This window comes from Thunnus maccoyii, chromosome 16 (assembly GCF_910596095.1).
Source record: "Thunnus maccoyii chromosome 16, fThuMac1.1, whole genome shotgun sequence".
NCBI lineage: Eukaryota > Metazoa > Chordata > Actinopteri > Scombriformes > Scombridae > Thunnus > Thunnus maccoyii.
In genome coordinates, this window is record NC_056548.1 from 8,103,975 (window position 1) to 8,131,960 (window position 27,986).

At 39.7% G+C, this 27,986-nt stretch overlaps 1 protein-coding gene across 3 annotated transcripts; it reads left to right on the plus strand.

Annotated features, from left to right (window-relative positions):
• On the plus strand, window positions 1-27,969 carry LOC121914132 (guanine nucleotide-binding protein G(I)/G(S)/G(O) subunit gamma-2). 3 transcript variants are annotated; one of them, XM_042437217.1, is made up of 6 exons: window positions 1-102; window positions 1,024-1,105; window positions 7,321-7,432; window positions 18,840-18,915; window positions 25,054-25,184; window positions 26,978-27,969. In XM_042437217.1, the coding sequence occupies exons 5-6, from the start codon at window positions 25,098-25,100 to the stop codon at window positions 27,104-27,106; spliced, it is 216 nt and encodes a 71-aa protein (XP_042293151.1). In that variant the 5' UTR covers window positions 1-102; window positions 1,024-1,105; window positions 7,321-7,432; window positions 18,840-18,915; window positions 25,054-25,097; the 3' UTR covers window positions 27,107-27,969. The 3 variants fall into 3 exon arrangements, with proteins under 3 accessions (XP_042293151.1, XP_042293152.1, XP_042293153.1); XM_042437218.1 differs by lacking the exon at window positions 7,321-7,432; XM_042437219.1 differs by lacking the exons at window positions 1-102; window positions 1,024-1,105; window positions 7,321-7,432 and adding an exon at window positions 7,644-7,664.
• The last annotated feature ends 17 nt before the right edge of the window (window positions 27,970-27,986 follow it).

Below are 27,986 nucleotides of genomic sequence, written 5' to 3' on the forward strand. Positions count from 1 at the left end.
GGTGTTTCGGTTTAACCAGTGACCGTGTTAACTGGTGTCTTTCAGGGGACTGTGGAGTGGTTGTCGTGGTGACGGCAGCTGATGAAAACACTAACAGAACACGTAGGTGTCCTCCTAAAAGTCTTTAATTATTGTATGTTCAACACAGTATATATCTGTCTGGTCCTTTTTGTATTACATTATATAAGTTAAATGGTTTCGCCAACAATATATTCATATTTCCCAGCCCGCCCATAAAAACCAAATGCCCGACCAGTTACTTTCCTCTGGCACCGGACTGGGCTGATCCACTGGTGGACCAGAACGCAGTAACAAACCATTGTAGTTATTTGGTTAATATTTAGTTAAGACCAGAATTAGATTTTCCTTTGTCTCCAGTCTGGTCTTTAGAGGCCTTCACTCTGTCACAGAGAGTAGATAACTAGACAGCAGGCTAAAGAATGACAGCTATAGCAAGTGAAAGCTAGCTAGTAAAGCTAAAGCTAAATTCACTTATTGAATCTTTTCCCAGCTGTTATCTGTAACTAAAAATATAAAATTTGATAAACCGATATGTTCAGGTTGTTGTTCATGATAATTAAAAGAGGCAGTAGCCAAATAAAGACAAGATGGAGAAAAAAAACAGCTAACGTTAAACTCCTGCTAAAGCTAATTAGCATAACGTTGGCAGAGTAACAGCAACCAACTTCCATTTCAGCTTCTGGATTCAGTGGGATTTGTTTGATTTTGTGTGTTTAAGCTGCCTTTAGATTACATAACAACCGATATTTTTATTGTTATGAACAATAGCTGTATAATTATAATACATTTCATTTCTTAAACTAGTTCAAATAGACAAGGAAGCTGAAAGCTGTAGGTAGATATATCGCATTTTTTCCCGCTCATTCAGGTCGATGGTATGGGGTTAATATATCAGCCCAAAATGTATACAAAAAGAAATTATAGCCTTTCTATCTGTTATGTAGTTTGCTGACCAGTCTTTGAACCTGGTTGTTTTTGTAATTACTGGTCTCTGTTATTTAGGACAGAACATCCTTCTGCATTACTGAACTCCATCTGCTGAGGAAGGCCAATATTTGTGGTTGAAAGCTTCATAAACCACAAAGTAAGTGGACCTTGCTTTGAGAATTTGTATTTCTTATTTTTTATTTTTTGACTTTTTTACTCTTTGGAGTGACACCACATTAGATACATCATATGACAACGTATGAGCTGAGAGACAGGACACAGAAACAAGGTCACACAATTACATAGCCGATTAGTCGACAACACTGAGACTAAGATTGACAAAAGGGACATTCCAATTAATATAAAATAAATAACCAAATAGAAATAGAATAGCACAAATAGAAAATACTTCACTGGCAGATAAATTGGTTGTTGAGTGTTACGTGTTACAGTCTAGATAGTTCTCAGGGACTTGAGCCGATGTCTTATCATACATGCAGAGACCTCAGGGTCCTTTAATGAAAGAGATGTTATTCACTCACTTAGCATAATATTTTTCCATCTGGTTGATGAGTCTAAATGAGAGGTCTTCATGAGCTGCCAAAATACCCAGCTGAGAGAACCACACCCTGGCCGGTGTCAGGGCTGCAGCGCAGGTGGAGCTCAAGCTGGAGGGATGTCTGGACCCAGTCCACCTGCGCTGCAGGGAGGGCTTTTAGGGTGAGAGGACCACCCAGAACAAACAGGCTTGGACAGAAAGGGATGTCTGATTTAAGGATCAGTTTGATATTCTCATGTAGGGCTGACCAGAATGTTTGCACAACCGGGCAGGACCACAACATATGGAGGAGCGTATCAACGATACCCCCAACACCTCCAGCAATTCGAGCTGTCCCTTAATTTCACCTGTAGGGGGACCAGTATACCCTGTTCGTTATTTTGAACTGCATTAATCTTGTTCTAAGTTCCTGTGATGTTTTCGTACATTTCTATAAGATGTTGTTCCATTCTGTGAATGAAAGATTGAGATCAGGCTGACTTCAGATTAGAGCCCTTACTATCGCTTTGGAGCCGTTTCTAAACAAACTATGGTAACCACTCTCTTCAGAGACGGAGGAACATGTCACCCCTGTGTTTTTAATAGTTTTTGGACAACAACAGAGGTCTACAGCACAGAGGAATGGGATATATCAGACTTTGGATACACACACAATACTTCTAAGTAGTAGAGTTCATTTTTGGTTTGGCTCTGCACATGAAATTTGTTCTCCAGGATTTCGCAGAGGATTTTTTGTGATTGCTGTGGCCCAAAACGCTTGATTTTGCAGCGGCTTTTCTCAAAAATTGTGATACAGTTTGCGATATTTTATGTGCTGTTATTTGGGGAAAACTGAATTGGGGAAAAATTGCAAGCAAATTGCAGGAAAATAATGCATTTTTTTTAAAACTAGTCTACTATCAATCAATCATATTTAATCACCTCCTTTGATAAAAAGCATACTGCATGTCACAGAAACAGCTATATTTCAGTGCTAATTAATTTTCTGAACATGAGAGCCATGGGCTCAAAGTTATATAAAAAAGAAAATACTTTACTTGAGTTCCATTTATAAGCCTTTTTAAAATAAACTTTCACCCCAACATTAGTACCACATAAAATCTGTCAATAATGCCATTAAAATAAATATATTAACATAAAAATATAGTTTCATTTCCCCTCAAACTTTATGTTTGAGGTAGTTTGTGTCCATCTTTGCTGTCTGAACAACACATCAACTTGTATTCTTCTCACTAACTGAATGCAAACCTCATTTGGGAACATTTGGGAATTGTTTTTCAGGGTCTACGGCATCATTCTTGTTGACAGGTGAGATTTATCCATCTTCCACCTGAAACCTTGCTACACGCTGGGATGGCGTAAGTTACCATGACACAAAACGTGACAATTGGGCCAAATCACCATATATATATATATATATAATATATATATAATATATATAGACTGCTTCAGCCTGTTGCTGCAATACGTCAACATTGCTGCCATATTGGACCGGGCAAGATTGGCCTGTAGACAAATACAGGTAAATGGGGGAGCTCCCCCATGTACTTGTATGTGTTTACAGGCCAGTCTTGCAAGCTCTCGCAAATACTGTGGAAATTTCTTGAATTTGTGTTAATTATTGCGATCGCAAAATCACAATTCCCTGGAGGGACTGAAAGTATAGAAAATCACCAGCCTTATCCTTTAACTGTCCTCTCTGTATTCACACTGTGGGTGCAGATTTTGTTGACAAAAAGACTAAAGTGGCTGCTTTTCTTCCAGGTTTTTGACCTTTAACTATCTTAAGAAAATCCTTAATCATAAAAACAGTCTTGAAGAAAAATTCCAGCTGCACCATCCAAGTGAGAAACACTGATCACAACAGTGAAACTAATGTACAATTTAAGAGCAAACATGGATGCTTTTCCTCAGCGAGCGCCACCTCCTTCCTCCAACACAGATAACATGTCTCTCTCTCTCTCTCTCTCTCTCTCTCTCTCTCTGTCTCTCTCTGTCTCTATCTCTCTCTCTCTCTATCCCCTCCGAGCTCCACAGCTGTACAGGAAATCAGTCATCCACCATCCACTGCTGTCGCCATGGCAACACAGAGGGGGAAATCCATTCTCTGTTTCTCTGTCACCTCCCCCTTCTCCATCTCCTTTCTTTTGTCTTGTTGGATTAGGTGTAGCTCAGTTCAGACCATTTTCACGCAACATTTTCCAATATAAACAGTTGAGGTTATCTTGTGGTGACCTTAATAATGTTTTCTAATGTTTGATTCATCAGCAGCGGACAATGTGGTGGTTTAATTTTGTTTAATTTTCCATTGAGATCTTTTTTTATTTGTTATATTCTTCATTTTACAGTTTCTAACTGATACATCCATGCGTCTTATCTCCTCATCTATGACTGTGTGGGTGTGCGGGTGATCATTTGAGCCGATTGTTTGAGCGTATTAGGTGACAGTGTATCTCCAGTAGTGCTGACCTCTTGGTAAATCCCATGGGGCATTGGGGCAGGACAGGCGGAGCGTCTCGGCTCGACTCGGGCCAGCAGCTGCTGGAGGAGCCAGATGGTCGCAAATCAGAAATGAAATCCAGGCCCTTCCCCCGCTGCCTGCGTTCAGTCGTGATATCCCCACCCCACGTGCACACACACACACACACACACACACACACATACAGTACATACAAACACTGCTCGTACAGGAGTCAGGACCAATCGAGCATCCTTCATCCCCCTCTTCACCCAAAATGACACCGTCACATTATGATTTTGATTTCCATGTTTTAACCTCAGCTGAAGGTTTACACTGTGCTTTATGGGTTATTTAGCAACCTTTTTGGCTTATAAAACCCCCCAAAAGGCATTCAATCTGAATCCAAGGCAGTTTTTTTCTTTTTCCTGAAAAGCTGTCATGCATCTCAGCTCCATCCTGACACAAAACAGCATTATTTATCGCAGCAGAAAAGGCAATTTTATGGATACTGAAGTCACCACATCTGCCCGTGTCCTCTTAAACGTGGACTAACAGCACTTAATAAACCAGCCTATTAAGCAAAACAGCTGCAGTGACACCACAAGGGTTAGAGATGATCCCCAGAGCCGATAATAAAACATAGTAATCAGATTACAAATAAACAAATCTCTGGATTTATCTCATCTCCAGTGATGGAGGGAGGGAGGGGTCACCCTGTCACTGCTGATGCTCAACAAGGCCATAACACACTGTAGCCGAGGGCAATGATTCACAATCAGGAGTACTGGAGTTTCCAGTTTAACTAGTACATTTACAATAACCAGTAAGCTTCCCATCAACCTGAGTTACTTGTACACACCATGTGTTGCTATTGAGAGTGTGTGAAAACTATAATGAGCACAGAAGTTAAAATAGAAAGTAATTGATTAACAGTTGCAGTTATAGCTAAAAGTAGCCTAATAAACAAACAGTTAAATATATTTGGGTAATGGATAAATGGTTGAAATAGTTAGGCAGGCTAATGGATATAACAGTCACAATGGTTAGCTAAAAAAAATGGATAAACGATTAAAAATAATTGGTGGATGGTTGAACCAAAGCAACCTTAACAATGATGATTATATTGTAAGAAAAATCAATCAATCAGTATGCATTTTTATATAATTAATAGTGTTAAATACCTCCAGTTTATATCCATTGGTAAGAATATATTTTGAACATGATGGATGGATGGTGGCTACTTGAAGATTGGGAACCATTGGCCTTTGGGACCCAGGAAAGGCTATCAAAGATCACTGTGGTTTCCTGGTGACAGAGGCTTCCTGTGTTCGCCTCCACAGGAACCATGACTCACTAATTCTCCATCTTCCTCCTTTTCTCTCTGTCCGTGTCTGTCTAGATGTGCACTGTTACTGTAAGTTCATGGAGAATAACATCTGCATGAATGGAGCTGAGGAAAATGTGATTCACAGAAAACGTGACGTTCAGACTGTGGAACGATGAGTAACGTTCGCCGATTTTTACCTGCAGGCAAAACACACGAATGCATGAAAGCAGATGTACAGTTTGCTCATACAAACACAATCGCATAGATATGTGGATACATTTAAACATGTCAGAAATATACAAGACAGAATTCACAGACTAGGAAGCTCTCAGATAGTGTTCAATCCTCATAATTTGTCATTCTAATCATAGGAAATGTAACGTGAAATGTAAAAAAATACACATAATGACAGACAATCGTGCTAGTTGATGGCTGCATTTTTTGGGGGAATAACTAAATCCTGTTCAGGAATATATTGACACTATTCAAGTGAGTCATGCTCATGACTAGTCACATTTAACGTGTTGCTGTTGTGAAATTCCACCAAATTTTGCAGGATTGCTCAGAGTTTGTTGTGTTCTTGTGATCTAAATTTGGTAGCAATGGGACAATTTGTTCAAGGCTTGTGGCAATTTCTATAAAAAGGCAACCAATTACAGGAAAACATGTTGTTTTTTTTTACAGCCTCCTGGAAAAATTTAACATACCAATTTTGGTAAATATTTTGTGAACTAAACACAAAGCAAAGCTCAGGCTAACGGGAATGTAAGTTTTGGTCATAAACCCAAGTTTGGAGAAAGTGAAACGTTGACCTGCTGGTGGCGCTAGATGAAAAGTCAGGAGATCAACAAAATTAGTATAATTCATCCTGAGGGGGGGCCATGATTGTCTGTACCAAGTTTCCTGACAATCTATCCAATAGTTTTTGAGATATTTCATTCGAAACCACAAATGTCAACCTCATGATGGCGCTATAGGTAAAGTCAGGGAGTCATCATAGATATTTCAATCTGGACCAACAGACTGACATTACCATCCATAGGACCATGTCGCTAGCAGCTAAAGTCTTCCAAAAATGAAAAACAAACAACAACAACAAAAAAGTAATTACACAAGATTGTACTGAAACCTGTTAAGTACTTTTTGCGATATCCTGCCTACAAAATACACATATGGGACCAAAAACATAATCTCCTCAGTGAATTTAACACCCTCTCTCGTGTACACACACAAGCTGCATGCATACGCTCGCACACTTCATCTTGTTGATCTCACCCTAATTGAGCGTATCCTGGACATGCAGAAAATCCTCCGCACATAAACACCCAGATGTGAAAGAGCAACGTGAGTCCACATACGGCACGCTTTTGGTTTGTTGTTGTGTTGTTTCCAGCTTTGATGTGTAGTTGCTGGGGTACTGTTTCTTTTTTTTTCTTTTTTTTTTAATCTTTGATGGTTTACTGTAACATACAAGTGGTCTAAAGATTAAAAGCCTCAACCTCAAAAGCAGGGACACATCTAGTGTGTGCAGTGAAGGATGTTGTTGTTGAGGGTTTTCTCATGCAAGACCTAAAGTCAGAAGGAAGAAAATGAGCAGCTAAAACTATGAATGTATGAATATTTATCAAGATGGGGATCCAGCTAGTCTAGCTAGACTGTCAGCTGTCCTGGTATGTATTTGTTTACTGTAGGTGTTTAGACAGACAGTTGAGGCTTTTCCTGTGGACCTCTGGGAGATGAAGGGAGTGTGTCTTGATAGCAGAAAAAGAGAAGACAGAAAGAGAGAGCAGGAGAAGGGTAGTTTCTTGCAGCCTGAGCATTTGGCTGAAGGGTGGAGACTCAGAATAGCAGTGAGGAGGGAGGCAGGGAGGATCTCAGCTGGAGCAGAGAGAGAGAGAGAGAGAGAGAGAGAGGGAGGGAGAGGCATACAGAGAGGGGAGTGTGTGTGGATGTACTCGCCTGCCTCGCTGACTGACTGACTGACTGTGTGTGTGTGTGTGTGTGTGTGTTTTGTGTGTGACAGAGAGAGAGAGAGATCAGGAGAGGGGAGAGCGCGTGGATACTACTCCACAGGACTGGATGTGTTTGCCGTCACAAGAGGGGAGCACGCACACGTAAAAACAAACAAAAAAAAAAGGTAGGATTTGTTTTAATTTTTTGAAGCAAATATGTTTCTTTTTTAGTTTCTGTGTTTGGTGGCATCTAGGTTAATCGCATTCAAAATAGGGTGTGTTCCAGAGGAGGAGGGTTTTTTTTTTTTTTTTTTTTTTTTTTCATATCCACGCTGTCGTTTTTTGATGCCGCTGGCTGGTTTACATCATGGAATCCCCTCCTCCCTCTAAAATCTCTAAAAACCTCCTTGCTCTGAGGTGAGTTGCTGCTTTATTTCCCCCCCCCCATCTCTCACCTCCTTTCATACATGTGTGAAAGGGGAGAATGGACTCCCTTCCTCTCTTCTCTCTTCTCCGCCACCACCTCCTTCTTCTTCTTCTTCCCCCAAGGATCGGCCAGATCTTATAATGTGGAGCCAGAGGAATTAAGGGCATCTGTTTCGGGGGGGAGATATTTGCAAGAGCAGAGGGGATGAAAAAGAGACAGATGAAAAAAAAGGGGGGGGGGGGGGGGGGGGGGTCGGGGGGGTTGGGGGGGATGTGGCAGACAGAGGGGATGCAAAAGACAGAGGCGGCAGAAAACCAGAGAGGAATCCCACAAGACTCCCGTGAGGTTTTCCGGCCATTCGCAACCCTCTCACCCTCTATACCACGAGGAGAAAGCAGTCGACCACACACAAGCTCCGTGTAGTGGTTGTATCAAGCAGATGGCCGGGAGAGGAGGAGGAGATGGTGGTAGAGGTGGAGGAAGGGGGGGGGGGGCGGCGTTGATGTTTTTATGTTGCTTATAGACAGATACAGTCTCTGAGAGAAGCATGCATACGCAGGAAAACACACAGACGTGTTGTTTTTCCCACTCTCAGCTCGTTTCACGAAGGCATCGTCGCGCACAACTCGCATTAAATCATCCGGTCATGTGTGTGTGTTTTGTTTTGCGTGTTACATCTCCAGGCCTGTTACAAACACACACAACAAGTCAGAATTACACAAGAGCTCCGGTCGAGGCGGCGCACAGCGTATCTCGGAAAGCGAGTCGCTTCAAGGCCACAGACCTTTCCACACACGTCAATGTTGAGACTAGAAGAGCAGTTCACAAAGTATTCAAAGATAAACAAGACACATTCAGAGCACAATGGAAAATGTTGTCTGTTACAGATGAGGGAGGAAGGGAGTGAGGAAGAGGAATTATGGAAGAGAATGAAGTAGAATAAGTAGCCATCCACACCTTATTGACCACTTTGACCTCTCCACTCCCTTCATGGCCTTCCACCAAAAAAATCCTTCCAAAACATCAGGAATTCTCCGAACCGAGGGCTGGGTTTCCTAAAAGCATCTTTCTGGCTGAAGTCATCTCTGTGTGAACCTGTTTGTTTGAACTCTTTTTTAAAAATGACTCTGTTTCTCAGAGATGCAAAAGGCTTCAGAGGTGAAGATGGCATAAGGTCGGATGGATGTTGTTGCACTCGAGGCTCCGACCTTTGTACTTGCTGCACTTGTTTACCTCTAACGGTGTTGATTTTGAGTCTTAAGCTCATTCAACCGTACGCTTGTCTGTCTACAGAGAAAAGAAACCTCCATTGCTGCCTGTAGGACTTCTGAGGAAAGTCAAGTCCCAAATCTTGTCCGCCCAAGCCTTGTGTCAAGTGCCAAGTCATTCAGGGCAGGTCTTCAGTCTACCAAGTCAAAACTTGTGACTTGAATGCTTTTGGAGATTTGAATGTTGCTGTCAAATCTCAAGTATGACTTGACTTGAGACTTGGAAGCAACATTTGAATCTCCCTTTTTTTGCGTTTTCAGGGGGTCAGTGCTCACAACTGTTAAATCCAAGTTAAGTTTCGGATGAATGCAAACTGCGCATGCTCTCTGTGCAGATAAAATAATTTAATCGTGCAGTATTTTTGTAATTACTCTCACTGCCAGAAGAGGGAGACAAAAGTCCCGCACTCCAGCTTTATAGTAAGTCTGACTCAAGTCTCAAGTCTAGCAGACTAAGTCTAATCTAAGTCATCATTTTTTTGTGACTTAAGTAGGACTCAAGTCCAACTCTCAAGTCTACTGTTTTTAGGTCCTTTGAGGCACATCCAAGTTAAGTCTCAAGTCTTGTCCAACCAAGTCAGGTCAGGTAGACACTTTTATGATAAGCTGTTTTCTCATATAAGCTCCAGACAGTGTGCAGTGAATTAGGTCCTGACATTGTCTGGAGTTGCCCGTACACACGTGGCATACAACAGGAGATTGTTCGTGTCAGACACGTTCTCACCCACTGGAAATACTCCATTTTGTTTAGACGAGGGGTGTTGCCTGGGTAGAGCGTGCAGGAGGCAGGACATGATGCAAAAAACACGCTGCGGTTGTAATTTGGTGTTTTTAAGCTTTTCACCAGAAATAAAAAAGCTTTTATTTTATAAAAAATCACAGGAAGTCCTCTCTCCCATTAGCCGTAGCTTCACAGCAGAGCGTTCAGGCCAAGTTAAAACAATGCAGCTTAGCTGGCCTGCTATGTTTATCCAGCACCAGCCGCATGATAGCAACGTCATCAACATGTCCACTCGCTCGCTGTGAATTCTCTGGAAAATTACCTGCTGTATTCACACATGGATTCAATCGGACATTACACGCACTTTGTACTAGGGAGTTGGCAGGGTAAATTCCAGATAATGTCCAGAAAATTTCAGGGATGCAGTGCATGTGTGAAAGGGGCTTTCCAGTATGTCTGAGTCAAGTCTGAGTCTCAAGTCTACAGCTCTGAAGAATCAGCTTCATGCAAGTTTCCGACAGTTTGGATGAAATCTATGATAAGGATCCTCCCCAGATACACTTTCATTACTTCTCAAGTAAAGTTGAAAGAAGTCAGGGTTTGAAATGGTCCAAGCAGCACACTCACTCTCTCAGCAGAATCTAAACAAGCCCGGATGTTTGTAATATTGTTAACAGCCCAGGAGTCTGGCCTTGTTATTCTTGGCATGCTGATTGGTTCCAGAGGAAAAGTATGTTTATGCGTCCTCACTCAAGGCAAATGCAAAAACCCTACTGATTCCTCCAAGTTAAAACACAGAGAAAGAGAAGAGAGATTAACATACACAAAAGCTGTCATTTGTGTGACACACAGGGCAGGAAGTTAACCTTTCAAACTTGGCAACCTTTCTTTCAAATATGATTTCCAGAGTGGAAAATAACCTCCACATGATGGCTGATTTCCTGCCAATGTGGCCGGTTGAATTTAAAACAACCTTCTCACTCACAACCAAAATTTCACCAGCATTATTTGGCGGAGGCTGGTGTTAATTTTCCACCCTGGTCACCCCCAAAACACATGTTTTTTTTTAATGTTTCTCCTGCTCTGTAGCCATTCCTGCGACAGCAGTGTCATGCATTCTTTCTACCCCACTTACTACAGCGCTGTTACATAACACACATATCAAAGGTTTTAAACGCAAGGCTTTAAATGTTTCAGGAAAAGAAAACCACTTGGTCACCGCTTTAATCTAACAAAGAAGAAACATGCCAGGCCCTGATCGTTTGATTTAATAAACATAATAGACCACATTTGCGCTCCCTGGAGCAATAAGCTTCCTCCCTGCTGCCTTCTTGACTCCCAGGGGATGCATCATTTCCTGGGCCACTGCCTCCTACCCTCCCCCCATCTGGGGCCTAGATTAACCCCCAACGCACACACACACACACACACACACATATATATATGCATACACACTCAGACCACAACCTCTAAGATGGCAGGATGGGCAGGGCATGCTAAGGGTGGCACAGATGTCCGGGCTAATCGAATGATCACAGGTGGTGGTGGTCTGACCGAGAGGCAGCAGCAGCACGACGGAGGAGGAGGAGAGTTTGGGTTAAAGCACGATTTAATGGAGGCTGATATATCTAGAATGAAGTGCTTCATGTCAAATGTCAGATCTACTTTGGGAAAACAAAATGTTACCTGATGTTAGTAATTAAGAAATGCACATATGAGTGGGTGCTCTAAATTTGTAATATTACATCACTGTATAAATGGGGAGGGGGGGGTTACAGTTCCTGAAAAACATTTTATCCAAATCTGCATCTTACAATACACAACGCAGTCCCACAAAGAAACACTATTATCTGCAAAAATTACAAAGATACTTATTTATTCACAGGAGAGATTTCTGTATTTGTGTTTTTTTTTTTCTGTGTTCTTCTCACTGAATCGAAGTAGGTGGGGCTCTGTCGGGAAAAGCCTCGCCATTTAATTTTCACATCATTCATTCATCCTGACATCATGCTCGTGTTAAACCGTTTCTTAAAGGGAGGGCTGGTCTTCTTGCTCTGTTTAACCCCCATCGATCAGTAACAAGTGACGTAACCTACCTTCAAACGTCATTTTCAGTCTGCATGGAAGCTGTGGTAGCAGTCACTTGGAGCAGTTAACCAATTAACCTCTTATACTGATATAAGAGTTTTTTGTAATATTTCTGTAAGTCGACTTGTACAGCTTCATCAATTTCACCCACACTTGTCACCAGCTCTCTGTCCATTTGTCATGAATGTAGCTAGGTAGCTATCTAGCTATGTAGGAAGATAATTCTTAATTCTGTCTATTTAATTCTGATTGGACACAACACCAAACCTGACCTGTTAAATAATAGGTATAAATCAGAGATGTCTGTGATGAATGAGAGGCAACTGATGTCAATGTTCCAGTGAAAAACAAGACAATTAATTGAAGACTTAACATCAAGTTCAGTACACCAACAATCAATCTGACTTTTAAAAGACATACAATAGATGCAGATATAGAAAAATAATTTAAAAGAGACAAAAGAACATGTGTTAATAATGCTAAAGAAGCTATTATTATTATTACTACTATACTGCGATAAAATAATCTTATTTGCGTTTCACTTTTCAAGACATTTCAAGACATTTTACAGCATAAAACATTAGCACGACACTGTCATTAGCTCTAGTTGTTAGGAGAGTAGTGGTAGTAGTACAACTATTGTATTATTAGATGTCACAGTAGTTAAAAGTGCAAATATGACACAAATTACTTTTCAGAGACTTAATTTCCAACATGATATTACTTAAGATCTAGTCTGTGGAATTGTTTGATTGGTGTTTTTCAGTGCTCTATATCTGTCATCTGTTTAATGTGTAACACAGTGCTGGTGGCTTCTGTGATGTGAGTCTAGAGGCCAGCTCCAGCTCCAGGTCTGCGTCTGTACTGTAGCGTTTACAGAAATAGTGATGGAGCAGGAGGCTCAGCTGTCCCGCTCAGCGTCATCTCCCCAGACGATCATGGCCTGACAGCTCTGCTCCCTCTGTGTCCCTCTCTTTCTCTTTGTGTTTATGTGCAGAGGGAGGCGGTGTCCTTTCTCCTATTCAAGGGCAGGGATCCGTGCTATATTACATTCAATAGTCAATATCCTCTTGATCGTGTTCATTAATAACTCCGGAGGTCAGTTTTATGTTACTTCTCCTTGCTGCGGTCGCTGTAAAAGCCACTCTGGAAGAAGATATTACCATCACATCTCGGCCTCTTTTATCTTCCTGATAAATTTTATTTCCGGCTTTTATTTATTTATTTTCTCATTCTGTGTATCCTCTCCTATCCATTTACAGCTCTGTAAATCTTTGTCTAGCTGAGTGTGCCCTTTACTGCCTCTGTTTCACGGTGACATCGCAGAGTGTACCTCATTGTCCTATGACACACTGGGGTATGGTACAGTCACTCGCTCAGTCACTGTTAGATGACTGAACTTTATGCATGTGTGTGAGCTTGATTGCATACTCATTGCACCACTGCCGTTTTGACATTAAAGTCATAATTGAAAACAGGCGTTGTCTTCGGATTGATGCTCGTGCATTTCTGAAAATCCGCGGTGGGGTTTTGGATTAGTTTTGTGTTTTATAGTCAAACACAGAAAAGAAATGACTCACTCAGCACAATAAGTGAGCGTGTCAGCTTTTATCAAAACTGGAGTCAAGAGGTTGTTGTGTGATAAACAGAACTGCACCCCCTTTTTTCTCAAGCATGACATGTATCAGCCCTATTTAAAGGGTCAGTTCACCAGAGTTATAAGAAAGTATGCTGTATTTTCTCACTTACGTCTCATATTTTCTTCTCATGTATATAATTTTTGAGTAACTTGGATGAAGCCTCTCAGTTCAAAACACCTCCAATTACTGATTGTAAAGACACAAATGACTTTTCGTTAAACCCCTCCGCCGAACAGTGATTGTCCAGTCATAGTTTGCAACTTTGATTGAAGCGATGTACACAGGGCAAAAAAGCAAAAGTGAAAGGAAAGGATTAAATTGTGTGTTTATCTGCTCCAACGTAACAGCAATCGTTAGCATATCTGGCTAACTAGCATGCTACCTACAGTAGTAACCTTAGTTTAATTACTTCCAAGGCAAAGGAGCGTATCATTAGCAAACTACATTAGTGTGTGGGATCAAAGGTTAAAAAAGCCTTGTTCACAGCTAGCGCATCCACTTTGTCATATTTAAAGGAGACCTATTATGCTTTTCCTTATTTTCAGTCCTATAATATAACGTTACAATGTCAGATATTCATGTTAAAAGTGGCCAATGTGTCAAATAACGAGGTAAACATATGTAGAAGTAATCACTGTGAGCAAAAAGCACCGGCTTCAGACTGCTCTGAACGCTCGGTTTCCAATATTTTTTTCTACTTTCAGCCCGAGCTGACATCGGCTCATGACGGATTTCCTTATGTGGTCGTCTGCTCCGCGCACAGCACGTCAGTTCACTGCTCCGCTCTGCTAACATTATGGCATTTTCTTGTTTCAGGGATAGTCTAGCACTTTTTGCTATATAAAAGTGCAAGGTAAAATAAGTAGTTTACCTGTTGGAGGTGTGCTGGTTGTCTGCAGCTCTTCATCAAACATCATCATCACTGTGACTGTTTCTGCTTGTACTGTTCCTCCCTGCATTATTTCTAACTGATCCGCTGAACAAAGAGCTCCAAATATCTCCATATTTCTTTCGACTGTTTTTTAGCGTCACTAACAAAGCTCTGCTAATGCGGTGAGGAACATGTTTCACTTCCTGAAATTTCTTCACAATAAAAATCTCCCGTTATTTAGTCATTTTAAAGCTATTAACTTGAAGCAGTAAAGCAGGAAATGTTGGGTTTGCATCGGCGGTAACTTAACACAACTCTGACATGGCTGGCCCTCGGCAGGCTTCCAGAAAGCTGGCCAATCAGGACAGAGTGGGCTCATCGGTAGGGGGGCCTTAAAGAGACAGGAGACTGCTTGGTAGACACAGAGGCTGAACTGAGGGGCTGCATAAGATAGATAAGGAGTTTTTTGAACTGTGAATCATGCAAAGCTACTCTAGTGGAGTCCAAAATAAAAATATAGAGCTGGAAATTAGCCTAATAGGTCCCCTTCAGCCACTGTGTGGAAGCGGCCCTGGATACTATCAGAATTTAGGGTAACGTTAGCGGCTCTGTCCTGCTTTCTATCTGATTTACACTCCAGCAACCTCAGCCTATTTTACCCAATATGGTGTCATCTTTAGTCCTCATCTTAAAAGCCTTTTCTTGTGTAGTGTGAAACATGATGTTAGAAAATATGAACAAGTAATCTAAGCAGTCAAACAGGATCGTGTTACAATGAAATAAGAGTCTAATCTTACATTTTCCCTCATACATACAGAACTAACTAGCTCTACACTGCAATACAAGAACAATGCTGGTTCTTTATTTACATATCTTCCATCAGGAGTGAGAGTGAGATGCTGACTTTTTGTTGGACATGCAGCTAGAATGATATCATTTATGTAGCCGTCACATGTAAGAGTCCTTTTACAAGATCCTCGTTTTAAGACAAGTCAGCTGGAAACATTACAAAGTCAGTTTTCAACCAACTCATGGAGCTAGCTAGCTACAGCTGATAAAATATTAATTTCTGTCATTTCTACTGTCACAGGTTAGAAATGAGAAGCCTGTTTTTGTCTACCTCATTCTGAAATCAAGGACTCATTGTTTCAAAAATTACGAAGAATATATGTGCATATGTGCCGTGCAAGAATGGAAAGCTCGACAGGCGTGAGAAACGGTCAGTTGTTTGCATACTATACATTCTCATATACAGGAGGAGGTTTATGCTGACCTCAAAACTTATCCACGGTTATCTCTGAGCAGGGGTCCCAACCTGCCTCCCTGCCCTCCCTGCAGTCCCTCACAGGTTAATCACTGGCTCTCCAGGGTCCAGATGGCTGAGCCAGGGACAGATTTTTAATTACCACGCTCTGATTTCACACCCTAGGCATCGCAGAGGACAGGAACACTCCCTGCCTCGTTGCCTTAATTTCTCTCTTTGGATGGTGTAAAAAAAAGGCAGGATAATAAGGTGTGCACTACAGAAAGAGAAAGTAGGATAAAGGGAGAGGGAGAACAAAGAGGAGAGTCAGCATGTGTGGGAGTACGTGAGAGATCGTCACTCTCGACAGGCCAGGAATTATATTTTCCTCACCAGGATGTTTCCTGCAGCGCTAAATCACCCTTTAAGGCAGTGACACCCAGAGTCGAGCAGCAGCTATAATCACATCTGTGGAGGGCCTCATCACAAACACAGACCCCCTGAAAACCCAGAGGAAGGGGTTCAAAACAGCTTCAAATGGCAGGGGAAGGATGGCAGAGAGGGTCAGATTGATTGGGTGGTGTTAGCAGCAGGACGGAGCGTGCTGGGGGTGTTTCAGTCCCATCACTGAACACCTGTCTGCCACACAGGGAGGAACAGGAAGCAGAAGGCTGGAACACAGGAGAGAATTGGATCACTGGTCACGTCCAATAATGCATCTTTCTGTCTTTTTTCTCCTCAGCAGAGTTCACTTCGAGATGCTTTACTGGCATAAAAGTAGAGAACAATATCGCCAAAGCATTAAAATAAAAATAAAAAATGCTGGCACTCTCTGTTTTAACTCTCTCTGTCTCTCATCCCCTGATCTTGCTGCTGCTCTGCAACATAAATATGATGACACAAACAGTCCCCAGGAAAATCAAATTCAGCAACCATGTTTTTATTTTTTAAGAACAGTCGGCCTTCTTGCCCTTTTTTTGCAGAAGCAGCATACAGTAAACTGATGTAAGAATAAAAAACGTGAAACACAGAAGGAGAGATGTAAGAGTGCAGTCAGGACTTAGATTGGACTGACTGGTGCCATTAAAGTTTATAATTTTACAAAAATCACAAATTTTAAAGCTTTTTAAAAACGTTTGCACCTCATTATCTCCTTTTAACAGATTTTCATATAGAGCAAAAATTAATGGAAACTAGGGCTGCAACAAATGATTATTTTCATTATCAATCTGCAGATTATTTTCCAGATTAATCGTTTGGTCTATGAAATGTCAGATAATAGACATTTGAAGAGTCAAAGATGATGTCTTAAAATGGATTTTTTTTTAACCAACAGTCCAAAACCCAAAGATATTCAGTTTAATATCATGTATGACAAAGAAAAGCATTAAATCATCATATTTCAGAAGTTGAAAACAACAATTTTATGCCATTTTATGCTTAAAAATGGCTAAAACAATGGCTATTATCAAAATACAATCAAAATTCTAAAAAAACGTACATGTTTGAAATATTAATTGTTTAATAAATAAATAATAAATTATATGTGATTAGTAAATGGGCCAAAATATGCAAAGATATATGTCAACTGTGTCCAAACAGCAGCTCACAACAACAGTCAACTGTATAGTTTTCCAGGGAAACTCCCACATATGAATGTGAGTCTGATGAGTGACGAGCCGGATGTCTCGTGCTCCGAGCAAATAAAAACCTGTTGTGTACTAGTCACAAGTTACAGGTCATGTGACACTGACTGTTTGTCATCCGGGAAGGTAATGTCAATAATGGTGACAACTGGGACATGCTGTGTTTTTCACACTTGCTGTGTGTAAATACAGTATGTTTTTACTCACATGTAAAAGAAATATGGGAGTTACTTGCAAAACTTTATATACAGTTAGCTAGTTTAGCCCAGTGGTTCCCAACCTAGGGGTCAGACCCCTCCGAAGGGTCACCAGGTAAATCTGAGGGTTGTGAGATGATTAATGGGAGAGAAAACAGGAAAAAACAAAGTTCTGATACACAAATCTGTTTTCAGTTTGCTGAAATTTAGTGTAAAGTAGCGTGAAAATACTTAAGTAAAGTACAAGTACCTCAAATTTGAACTGAAGTACAGTATAGTAAATGTTACTCTCCAGCACTGCTCAGGGATTTGAGTTTATAAAAATAGATTACATTTGTCTTGTGAAAACCCAAAGGACAATCCTGCTACATACTGAAGCACTTCAGCTTATAGTTTAAGAATCGCTGCAGTAATAATAACATTACACATCTTGCATAACAGTGTAACAGTGTAGATTAATGGCTCCAGTGAATCAGGAGTGGTGACAATGCACTACAGTAAGACGGCCCACTCGTCCTTTTTGTTTGTTTTAAAGTCTAAGCATTTTCAGCGTCACTGGATGTGTCCGGCTCAGAGTTTTGGCTGATGTTGGCGAGGTTTTCGTTAATGGATGCCTCAGTGTAAGGACGCTTTAACGTTCTGTGCTGCCATGATTTACGATGGGTGGAATTCCCTTCCTCTGCAGATCTCCTCATGCAGGGTAATTGGCCCATTTATCAGAAGCAGCAGAAAAACGGAGCTGCAGAGTCACAGATGCATTAAGAATGAATCTGTTGGAGCAGAGAAACGGAGAACGAGGGGCAGATAGAGGAGGAAGAGGAGAAGAGGTGAATGGGTCAGAGCCAACAGAAGATCAACTTAAAGGCAAAGTTTAGGAAATACACTTATTATATTTCTTGCTGAGAGTGAGATGAGATGATTGATACCATTCTCATGTCTGTAAGCTCAATATGAAGCTATAGCCAGCAGCTGCTTAGCTTAGCTTAGCATAATGACTGGAAACAGAGGGAAACAGCTAGCCTGGCTCTGTCCAAAGGTAACAAAATCCACCCACAAGCACCTCTAAAGCTCACTGATTAACATGTTATATCTAGTTTGTTTAGACCGTACAAAAACCAAAGTGTAAAAGACAAGTTGCAGTGTAACCGGGGGTCATATGTGGGATTGTTTCTTGGCTGGGAAAGGTGACTTCCTGAAGCCACCACTCCCAGCCAAGAGACAGTCTTGCAGTTTTCTCTAAAAATTCTTTTATTCATCAGCGAAAAGTCCTTAAAGCTCGACTGAAGTTTTGTTTTGTTGCGTTTCTCCATCAAGTCAAGCCGAGTGAAGTTTGTGAGAGCGAGCTGTGACATTTGGACACACAGAGGCTACACAAGCCTGAGTGTAATTTATCAGGAATGCAGGAATGAATGCAAGCAGAGTGTCTTCCTGATCTGAACGCTCCAGTCTATGATTCTCACTCTCTGTATCTGTTTCTCTGTATTTGCACAGAGCCGGGGCGAACACAAACTGCTGACTGAACTTCAGGCAGACACCGGGCCAGAGTGCGGAGGAGTAAGCAGACAAGGTAAGTCAAGACAAGAGGAGGAGGCAACATAACACATTCAGTTTCATAATATTACAGCATAAGTGCACAATGATGCACAGAAACTGGTGCAAACTATGCAACAGCAAAAATATGGTGAAGCCTTTTTTTTTTTTTATGACAAGAGTTGTCAACAGCTGGCACAGTTAATGCCCGTGTCCATCTGAATGCATTATTTAACAGTGCCCGTTGGGATGTCACAGTTATCAGTGTGTTGACACCATGTGCAACACCTCAGGATGTTATTTTGGGCAGCCGACTGATAGGAAGGAAGGACAAGAGCTTTCATGATGATATAAATGAGCAGAATATAGTAGCAGCAGTGAAAGTTTATCTTAAAACAGAACTCAGAAAAGCATCTCTCAAAGCTAAAAAAAACAAAGATAGACAACAACCTAATCTATTTATTGTTCCTGTTAGCAGTTTTTAAGGTACTGGCTATTCCTCCTGGAGTCAACACATACATGGGCATCTGCTACATGCCACCATCTCCTCACCCATCCCTCTCCAGATAGGAAAATGTCAGGGTGGCATTTTCACACGCACCACTGACAATAAGCAGGAAAATGACTTTGTAGACACAGTGACAGCTCTGCTAAATATCTTATAACATCTTTTATGTGCTGCTTTTTTTTTTTTTTTTTTTACACATTTTGCACAGAAAAGTTCACTTTTTGTTTTGCAAATATAAGTGAACTGAAACACAAAAGTGATTTTAGGTGTTTTGGGGTTTTTTGGCATTTTAAGCCACACTAGCAGAGTGGCTCTTTTTAATTGGAACAACAATGTCAGTAAATTAGCATGCTAACACGCTAAACAAAGATGGTGGAGATAGTAAACATTATACCTGCTAAACATCATTGTGTGAGCATGTCGATTAGCATTTAGCTCACAGAGTTGCTAGCATGCCTGTAGTCTTTAAGACTTATTTGACTTTAAACCAGCTATAATCAATATTTTTTACTATAACATAGAAAATGGCAATGTGTAATGTCAGGTGTCGCTTGAAGTGATTAACCTACAGAGAATTATCGGTGACTCTGCAGCTCCTTTACAGAGCTTTATAGCGAGTTTCAGCTCATTGTTTAGCTGTCCGGCTGCAACTTTACTGTTTTGGTTCATTCTCACAGCTCTCATAGTGTTGTTTTTGGCTACAGCAGAGAAAAAGCTCTAAAAATGTTAGCATTTAGCATTTAGCAGCTAAAGAGATATTTCCCTCAGGAGTCGGTAGAGAGCAAAACAGAGCTAAAAGGAGAGTAAATGTTCAACTTACATTCATCAGGCGGACAGAAACATGACCCCAAATGAATGATAATGTTGCTCCATAACTGCTGGATGTGTAAATAAGCGACTGTTTGCTAAAAAGTTTAACATATCAACTTAATAAGTGATAATATGTCAGTTTTGTGTTCACAACTTGTTTCCACTGCCCCCAAGTGGCCAAAAAAAAAAATCATTTAATGCAGGTTTAAGCTGTGTGCAGGAATTAAGTGTCTCTTGATCATAAGTCTTTCATTTCGATGGAGTTTAGCTGCATCCAACAAATTGTTTTGTGTTCTGGTCAAAGTCTCCAATGACAGGAGAGATAACCAAATCTGAATTGGTTGTTTCTTTCCTTTGTCTGCCAGCTGACATTATAAAATCAACATCTCTCCTTGTCTGTTTCACACAAACTAGGCTATTGTACCACAGCGTCTGAATATTTTCTGGTAAAGAACAAAGACCTACTTTTCTGTAGACACCCCAGACACCCTTAAAGAGTGACATCTATCCCTATCAATAGTCTGGTGATATACTGGCCTGTTTTGGCGTCTCCCCTGAGAGTTGAAACAATATTATGGCCTCAATACGAAACACGGCAAAGACTAATTTTCATTTGAAGTTGTCATTCATGCCCTTGTAGTAAATCTCTGCCCTATTTTTTTTATTTTGGTTAGTGAGATTGAACATAATTCTCTCTTACAGTCTCTTATAAAGACATGATTCAGTTTTAAACCTGAAATATAATACTAAATGCTCTGTCTGTGACTGCAGGATATTGCATGAAAGTTGGCATATGGCTTCCACAGAAGGGCACCAGATTAGAGTATTTTAGCCTCCCAAGCATATCAATACACTGAGCCCACAAGTCTGTTGGGAGGAAGTAATCCAAAAATCCCTCCAGTTGGTGTAAACAAGCTCTGGAGTCTTGCAGAGGTGCTGTTACTTCGTATTTCTTATTACCTCTGAAATAAATCTTTCTTCAGTATTTCTGCTCTTTGAAACAAAACCATAATGAAATGATCAGTATTTTCCAGTCAAATTATGTCAAATTTCATTTTTACAAAGAAGAAGAATCCAAAATGTTGACGTCTTTAAAAACTGACGCTAATAACAACACAATACTGTGTTATTGAAACTGTTTTTTGCGTCCCACCCTGGTTTAAGTCTAAACACTACGACCCTATAAGGTGATTCACTCCTCAAGAGTGAGAACAACCAGGATCCCTCAGCTGCACTGACTGTAAAACATGTTTATGTTACGCTGTTAATACTGCGCAGTCTGCTGCAAGTTGAGCTCGTAAATCCTCTTCAGATTGCCGTTTGGTTTGGAGGTTCGAAATTTTCCAGCTCGGTTCAGAGGAAATGTTTCAGTCCTAAAAAAATGTGGAAATTTGGTAGATCTTCACTTAAACTTGGATTTTAAAACAGTTTCCAGTAAGTCTCAAAGTGACAGAGAATAAAATCCAAGTCCCGTATTAATTCCCATACTTTACATGTAGACAGCTCATATTCCTTTAGTGCTCTGAGTATTAGATCAGTCAATCAATCAATCAAATTTTATTCCTATTGCACCTTTCATACAGGTTAGTGCAGTTAAAAGTGCTTCACAGATGACTAAGAAGCCGATAATAAGACAGAACAAACGTAAACAGTAAAACAATGAACACAAGAAATAATGAAAATGTAATAAAAAGCAATAAAATAGATTAAAATAATAATAGAATAAAAGAAAAACTAGACAAAATAGATTAAAAAAGTAATGACAAATAGAATCGATAAGGGAAAAAAATATTTGAAACACAAACACAATAAAATAAATGATCAAATAAAACAGATAATGTCCATAAAACATTCTAATCAAAAGCAGGTTAAAGAGGCTAAAAGCTCTCTTACTGTAAATCTGCTTTATTTATTTTAGTGCAACAATGCTAAAGCGATTAATTAGTCGTTTAATCAATTAGTCACTCAACAGTAAACATTTTTAACAGCAGTTTTTGGTGACTGTTTAATATTTTAAGTCATTTATCAAACAAAAATTTGACAATTTCCTGCTTTTGTAGCCTTAATAGTGATGTAAAGGTAATATTTTGGGAGTTTAGACTGGTGGTTAGACAAAATAAATAATTTGTAAATGTCTCCTTTGGGGTCTGAGAACATGTGATTTTTCATTATTTTCTGATATTTTATAGATTAAACCGTTAACTAATTAATCAAGAATGTCAAATGGCTAATTGATCATGAAAGTAATTATCATTTGCAGCCCTAAAGTGCAAACACATTACTGTCCAAATATTAATCACATTAAATCGATATGTTATTGACCTCAGGTGGCTTTTGTAGTGTTGAAGGAAATATTCAAACTTGCATCACTGCATCCGGAAACTACTATAAAGCTGCCACTAAAGAAAACAGAAGAAGAAAAAAGTAAATAAAATGTCAGGTTTGGCTGATACATTTGTTTACGACCCCTCAGCACAGGAACTGTAACTGCTGAGGTTTTAATTGATGAAGCTCATGCAGGATTCGGGGCCCAGCGAGCAGGTGTGCCACCGTGGAGCATCAATATTCAAGCTCAGCTCCAGCACCTCGCTGAGATCAGTCTTAACCTCACACTGCGTCATACCACAGCGCATACAGACGGACGACGGAGGGGGGGCGCAGGGAGGATTGATCACACAGCAAGGATGACGCTGTTTCAGAGCGCCCGCAGCTTGTTCCATTTAATCAAAGAGGTTTTTAAAAGACAGAGGAGCATCTGAGGACAGGAAACCAAAACTGTCCAAATTATACCCTCTTATATTAAAAATTTGAAGTGGAAACTACAGACCAATGTTTAAAGTGTGCTGTTCTGGCAGTTAGAATACAAAAAAAGTGGTTTATTTTAGCATTTTGTGCAAACAATCAATAGATCAAGATGTCAGTTAAACTGTTGCTGTTCATAATCATTCTCAGCAGGGTTTGAGTTTATCTTCACAGTGGGACAAAAGTAATAAAAGTATACTCAAAGATGTCAGTATCCATAAAATAAAATAAAAAATATGTGATTGTTTTTTTTAGTTTGATGCAAGAAAATTAAAACAAATTGCAGATGGTGTTTGGACAGTTCAGGGAAGAACTACTGAACATTTTGATTAACTTTACAAAATCATCCTGACGTCCTGTATCATTCCTGTTAGTACAAAATGGCAAATTACATTAATTTCTTGTATACCGATTGCAAAAACAGTAAACAATGAAAATTATAGTGTGTACTATATATCATAATAGTATAGAGTGTGAATTTGTGGCACAGCTTGTGACGTCCGAGCACTACTGACAATTATAAATGTGGAAATTCACTAATTAATCCTTATATAATTATGAATTATTTATTTTCATATTAAGATGTTTTTCTTAATCTGTCTCACAATGATCCACAATTTATTTGATTTCTTCCAGCTGTTAATAGTTCCTCTACGTCTCCAGTGAAAAGATTTTGTCCAGTGTTGTTTGGAGTTTAGTTCAGCATTGAGACTCAGGTTAACGTTTTTGTCCGTCTGCTAACTGAGACGCGGCTTTCACTTTCACTTTAATGATTTTGATCTTTAGAATAAACTGAGACATCAAATAATGGTTGGTTTAATGCTGATGGCTGATGAAAATTTTATGTTAGCCAAACCACGGATCAACATGGAGTTACATTTTAAAAAATATTTAGAAAAAATTGTGAAAATACCCAGAGTTTATTTTTCATTTTGTTTTATAAACACACTGTAAAACTTTACTGATGAGTGTACAAGTACTGCAAAGTGTGTATCACTCACACGGACACCTTGTCTTTAACTTTAATGTTAATTATTTTATTGTACTGTGTTTTCATGTCACTATTCTATTTACCTGTAATGTGTATTTCCTTGTTGTAAACTGAGACTTATTTATCTTCAGCTTACAATGAAAGCCTTTACATGTTAGCTATGGAACATGTAAATATTAAATAGCAAAACACACCAAGCTATGTGTAGATTTTAAAGTCGAGATTAAATGAAAAATGCCTTTTGAACCCTTTTAGATCACATCCCCGGTCATATTGTGCACTTATTTCACAATATAGGCCAAAAAAAAACAATTTCTTTGTATTCTTATATCAAAATCCAATCATGTTTTCTTCCTGTAAAACAAAATATGACGTGTGCTTATGTTTTTTCAACGTTCAAATCAAATTCCTCAGAACATTATGTCCCGTCTGTCTGTCCTGTTTCACTCAGAAATACATCACGATACGGAAATTACTGTCGAAATGCCGTTTCATCTGAACTTTAATAAAGATTACCAGACATTCATTATAATAATAAACATATAAATAAAACTTTATTGAACATCTGCAGCCTTAGAGGTGAGATGTCTTTGTGTCAGGGACAAACTACATCAATTTATTGATTTATCGTCCTTGTGACACTGTGACGGAAAAGTGTCGATAATTATGCGGAATAAAGAAAACCACAACTATCCATGCAGAATTAGAGTTTTTATTTCAGAAACCAGTAATATTACTTATCAGTTTATCTATTTTAAATATAGTGCTGGACAAAGCAGTGCCCCCTCGCTCTCCACCCACCTTCTCCCCCTCCCCCTCACTGTCATGGGCTGCCTAGCAACTGACACCATAAATAATATGCCTGTGTGTGTGTGTGTGTGTGTGTGTGTGTGTGTGTGTGTGTGTGTGTGTGTGTGTGTGTGTGTTCACAGGCATGTGATAATAAACAGGGTATCTGTTACTAGCACTCCTCTTTGCATGCCTGCTATATCATAGTGCTCGTCTTCATCGGCGGCTCTCAGTGGGTGAGCTACAATGTTTGAATCTTTTTCGCCTCCACACAGACAAAGCACACGAGACCTGACTGACTGACTGACTGACAGCGCCCATGGCGAGCAATAACACGGCCAGCATCGCACAAGCCAGGAAGCTGGTGGAGCAGCTGAAGATGGAGGCCAACATCGACAGGATAAAGGTGAATTTACTGTGAGGCTCCTGCTGGAGTTTATTAACTATAAATTATATTAATTTTACAAAAAGTCTGACCATCACTGAAGTTTTAAGATCAATTTCACACCCCTTCATGAAGCCGTTGAGTTTAGTAAAAATCAACCTGCGTAGACATGAAACTGGACTTCGAACACACAGTTAACATTTTGTCTCCTTGTATTTTATGTTTTTGTCAGAAATATATTATTATTGGGTCATAATGTCATTGGAAACAGACTTAGTTTTGAAAACATGCATCTTGTTGCAGGAAGCTCTTACAGGTTTAGACCTTTTCACAACGGATATTTTAATGTCGAGGTGTAATTAATAACATAAATAACAACTATATTAGATTTAGGTGTGTCCATTGCAAGGCTCTGGTATTGTGTGTTCTCATTCACTGAAATGGCTAATGATTAGAAATGGGAGAATGTAAGATTTTATCTTATATTGAGATAAAAACACTCAAGATAATTTAATTGTGGTGAATTTCCATTATCGGGATAATCATGATTTCCATTGACTTCCTGAGTCATCCAGTCATTCATCACCATTACTGAAGACTCACAATGTGAATGCTTGGATATCAAGTTGATAGTAGATTATTTTTATTAATGGATTTTAGTTTATAGAATAGTATGGTTTTTTTGTTTCTTGTTGTCAGAAATTAAACATCACAGTAAAGATCATGTGAATCTGCTTGGTTTAGCTGTTCTGCAATTATTTTCAAATGCCTATTTATTTTTTTTTTTTACCTGTACAAAGGTTAAAAATCCACCTACAAGCACCGCTAAAGCTCATTAATTAACACATTATATCTTGTTTGTTTAATTCATACAAAAATTGTGTAAAAAAAAGTGTAAAACTGACAACTTGTCATTTAAGGGAGGTTATGTGCTGCCTGTAAAACGTCAAATTGTCAGTTTTTGCACAGATAAAACCAACCAATGCATAATTAATATTAATTAGTGAGCTTTAGAGGAGCTGGTTGGTGGATTTTGTTACCTTTGGACAGATCCAGGCTAGCTGCTTCTCTATGTTTCCAGTGTTTGTGCTAAGCTAAGCTAACTGGCTGTTGGCCCTGAGAGTGGTATTAGTGCTACTAGTAATCATTGTTTTGCCTTTGACTTAAAGCTAGAAGGATTTGACTCATCTTTAAAGGGGACACATCATGCTTTTTCTGGTTTTCTGTTATTTTTATACTGTGATGATGTCAGATGTCTGTGTTAAACATGGTCAAAGTTCAAAACTTGAGGTTAACATATGTAGAAATGCTCCCTGTGAGTCAAAAGTCAGGGCTTCAGCCTGCTCTCAATGCATCATTTGCGCATCGCACATGCTAATAAAAGGTTGCTAAGGTTGTTGCTAAGGATTTTCCATGTGTTGTTTTACATTTTCCACTCATATTTTCGTATTGGAAATATCAGCTTGAACAGTGTGAAGTGAAATCTTACTATTATAGTTTGTTTCATGGTTTGATGACGTAACCTCTGAATCCAGCAGAAATCTCCCGTGCAGCAGCTTCCAAGAACTGACCAATCAGAACAGAGCGGGCTCATCAGAGGGGGTCCTTAAAGAGACAGGAACTAAAACATCCTGTTTCAGAGAAATAGGAGTTTTTTGAAGTGTAAATCAAGCAAAGATATTCCAGCAGAGCCCCAGAATAAAGATGTAGACCTGTAAATGTACAGGATACATCCCCTTTAATTGAATCAAAAACTTATACTGATATACAGAGTTTATACTGATATGTGTACGTGTGTGTCTGTGTGATTCCAGGTGTCAAAAGCAGCAGCAGACTTAATGTCGTACTGCGAAGCCCATGCCAAAGAGGACCCCCTGTTATCGCCGGTGCCAGCGTCAGAGAACCCGTTCAGGGAGAAGAAGTTCTTCTGTGCCATCCTGTAAACGCGGCGTGGCCCTTCAGCAGTCTGCTCAGTGTGGGACTTTGAACGCGGACGTTCAAAAATACGTAGAAATCTTCTAGTAGGAGGGCACGGCGATTATTGCCCCTCCCCCCTTTTCTCGAATGGCACCTTAAGAGTGCAAAAATTTAAAACCACAGAGTTAACGTGTAACCATTTAAGGGGTTGTGATTGCTTTTTGAAGGGGTGTGCAGCATGTTGAAGGGGTCTGTGCTTTTAGATAACACAAAAAGGATGATGATGATGATGATGATGATGATGATATGGAGTGTGATGATAACCCAGAGACGTGTCGGGCAACCAGTCAACCTACCAAGTCTTCAGGTTGTGATGTGTACAAAACAAACAAACAAACAAACAAAAAAATAGATAAAATGAGAATAAAAATATTTTGTGGTTCTTTTTTGAACTTCCAGATGTTCTGTTAAATGGTTTGTGAGGTGGGTCGAGCTCCGTAGGACAGCAAACAAAAATACGCCTACCACTAGACGCCACCTGATTATCGGAATGTTTTTTTTTAAGTTGTGGTTTATTTTATGTTCATTTCAATTGTACCTATCACCTAGATATCTTTCTATAACTGTATGTGATAACTGAAACAGCTCTGTTCATTTTTTTTTTTTTTTTTTACAGGTTAGTGAAAGCTTTTTTAAATGGGATGTTTGAAACATTCGATTCTGTGATTCTCTTTACAAATACCTTTCTGAAAAAAAAAAATCAAGTCTCTGTGTATCAACATCTATCTGGCAAATGTGATACAGTTTGTCTCCTTCCGATACAAACCCTCTTTCTACTATTTGTATAAAATGACTAGCAAGTAAACTGTGCTGTGCTGTGAGATCTGAATGTTTGTGTTTGTATCA

Coding starts and splice junctions, on each gene's coding strand:
- LOC121914132 (XM_042437217.1), top strand. CDS start 25,098: ATGGCGAGCAATAACACGGCCAGCATCGCACAAGCCAGGAAGCTGGTG. Junction 25,185..26,977: donor CCAACATCGACAGGATAAAG/GTGAATTTACTG, acceptor GTGTGATTCCAG/GTGTCAAAAGCAGCAGCAGA.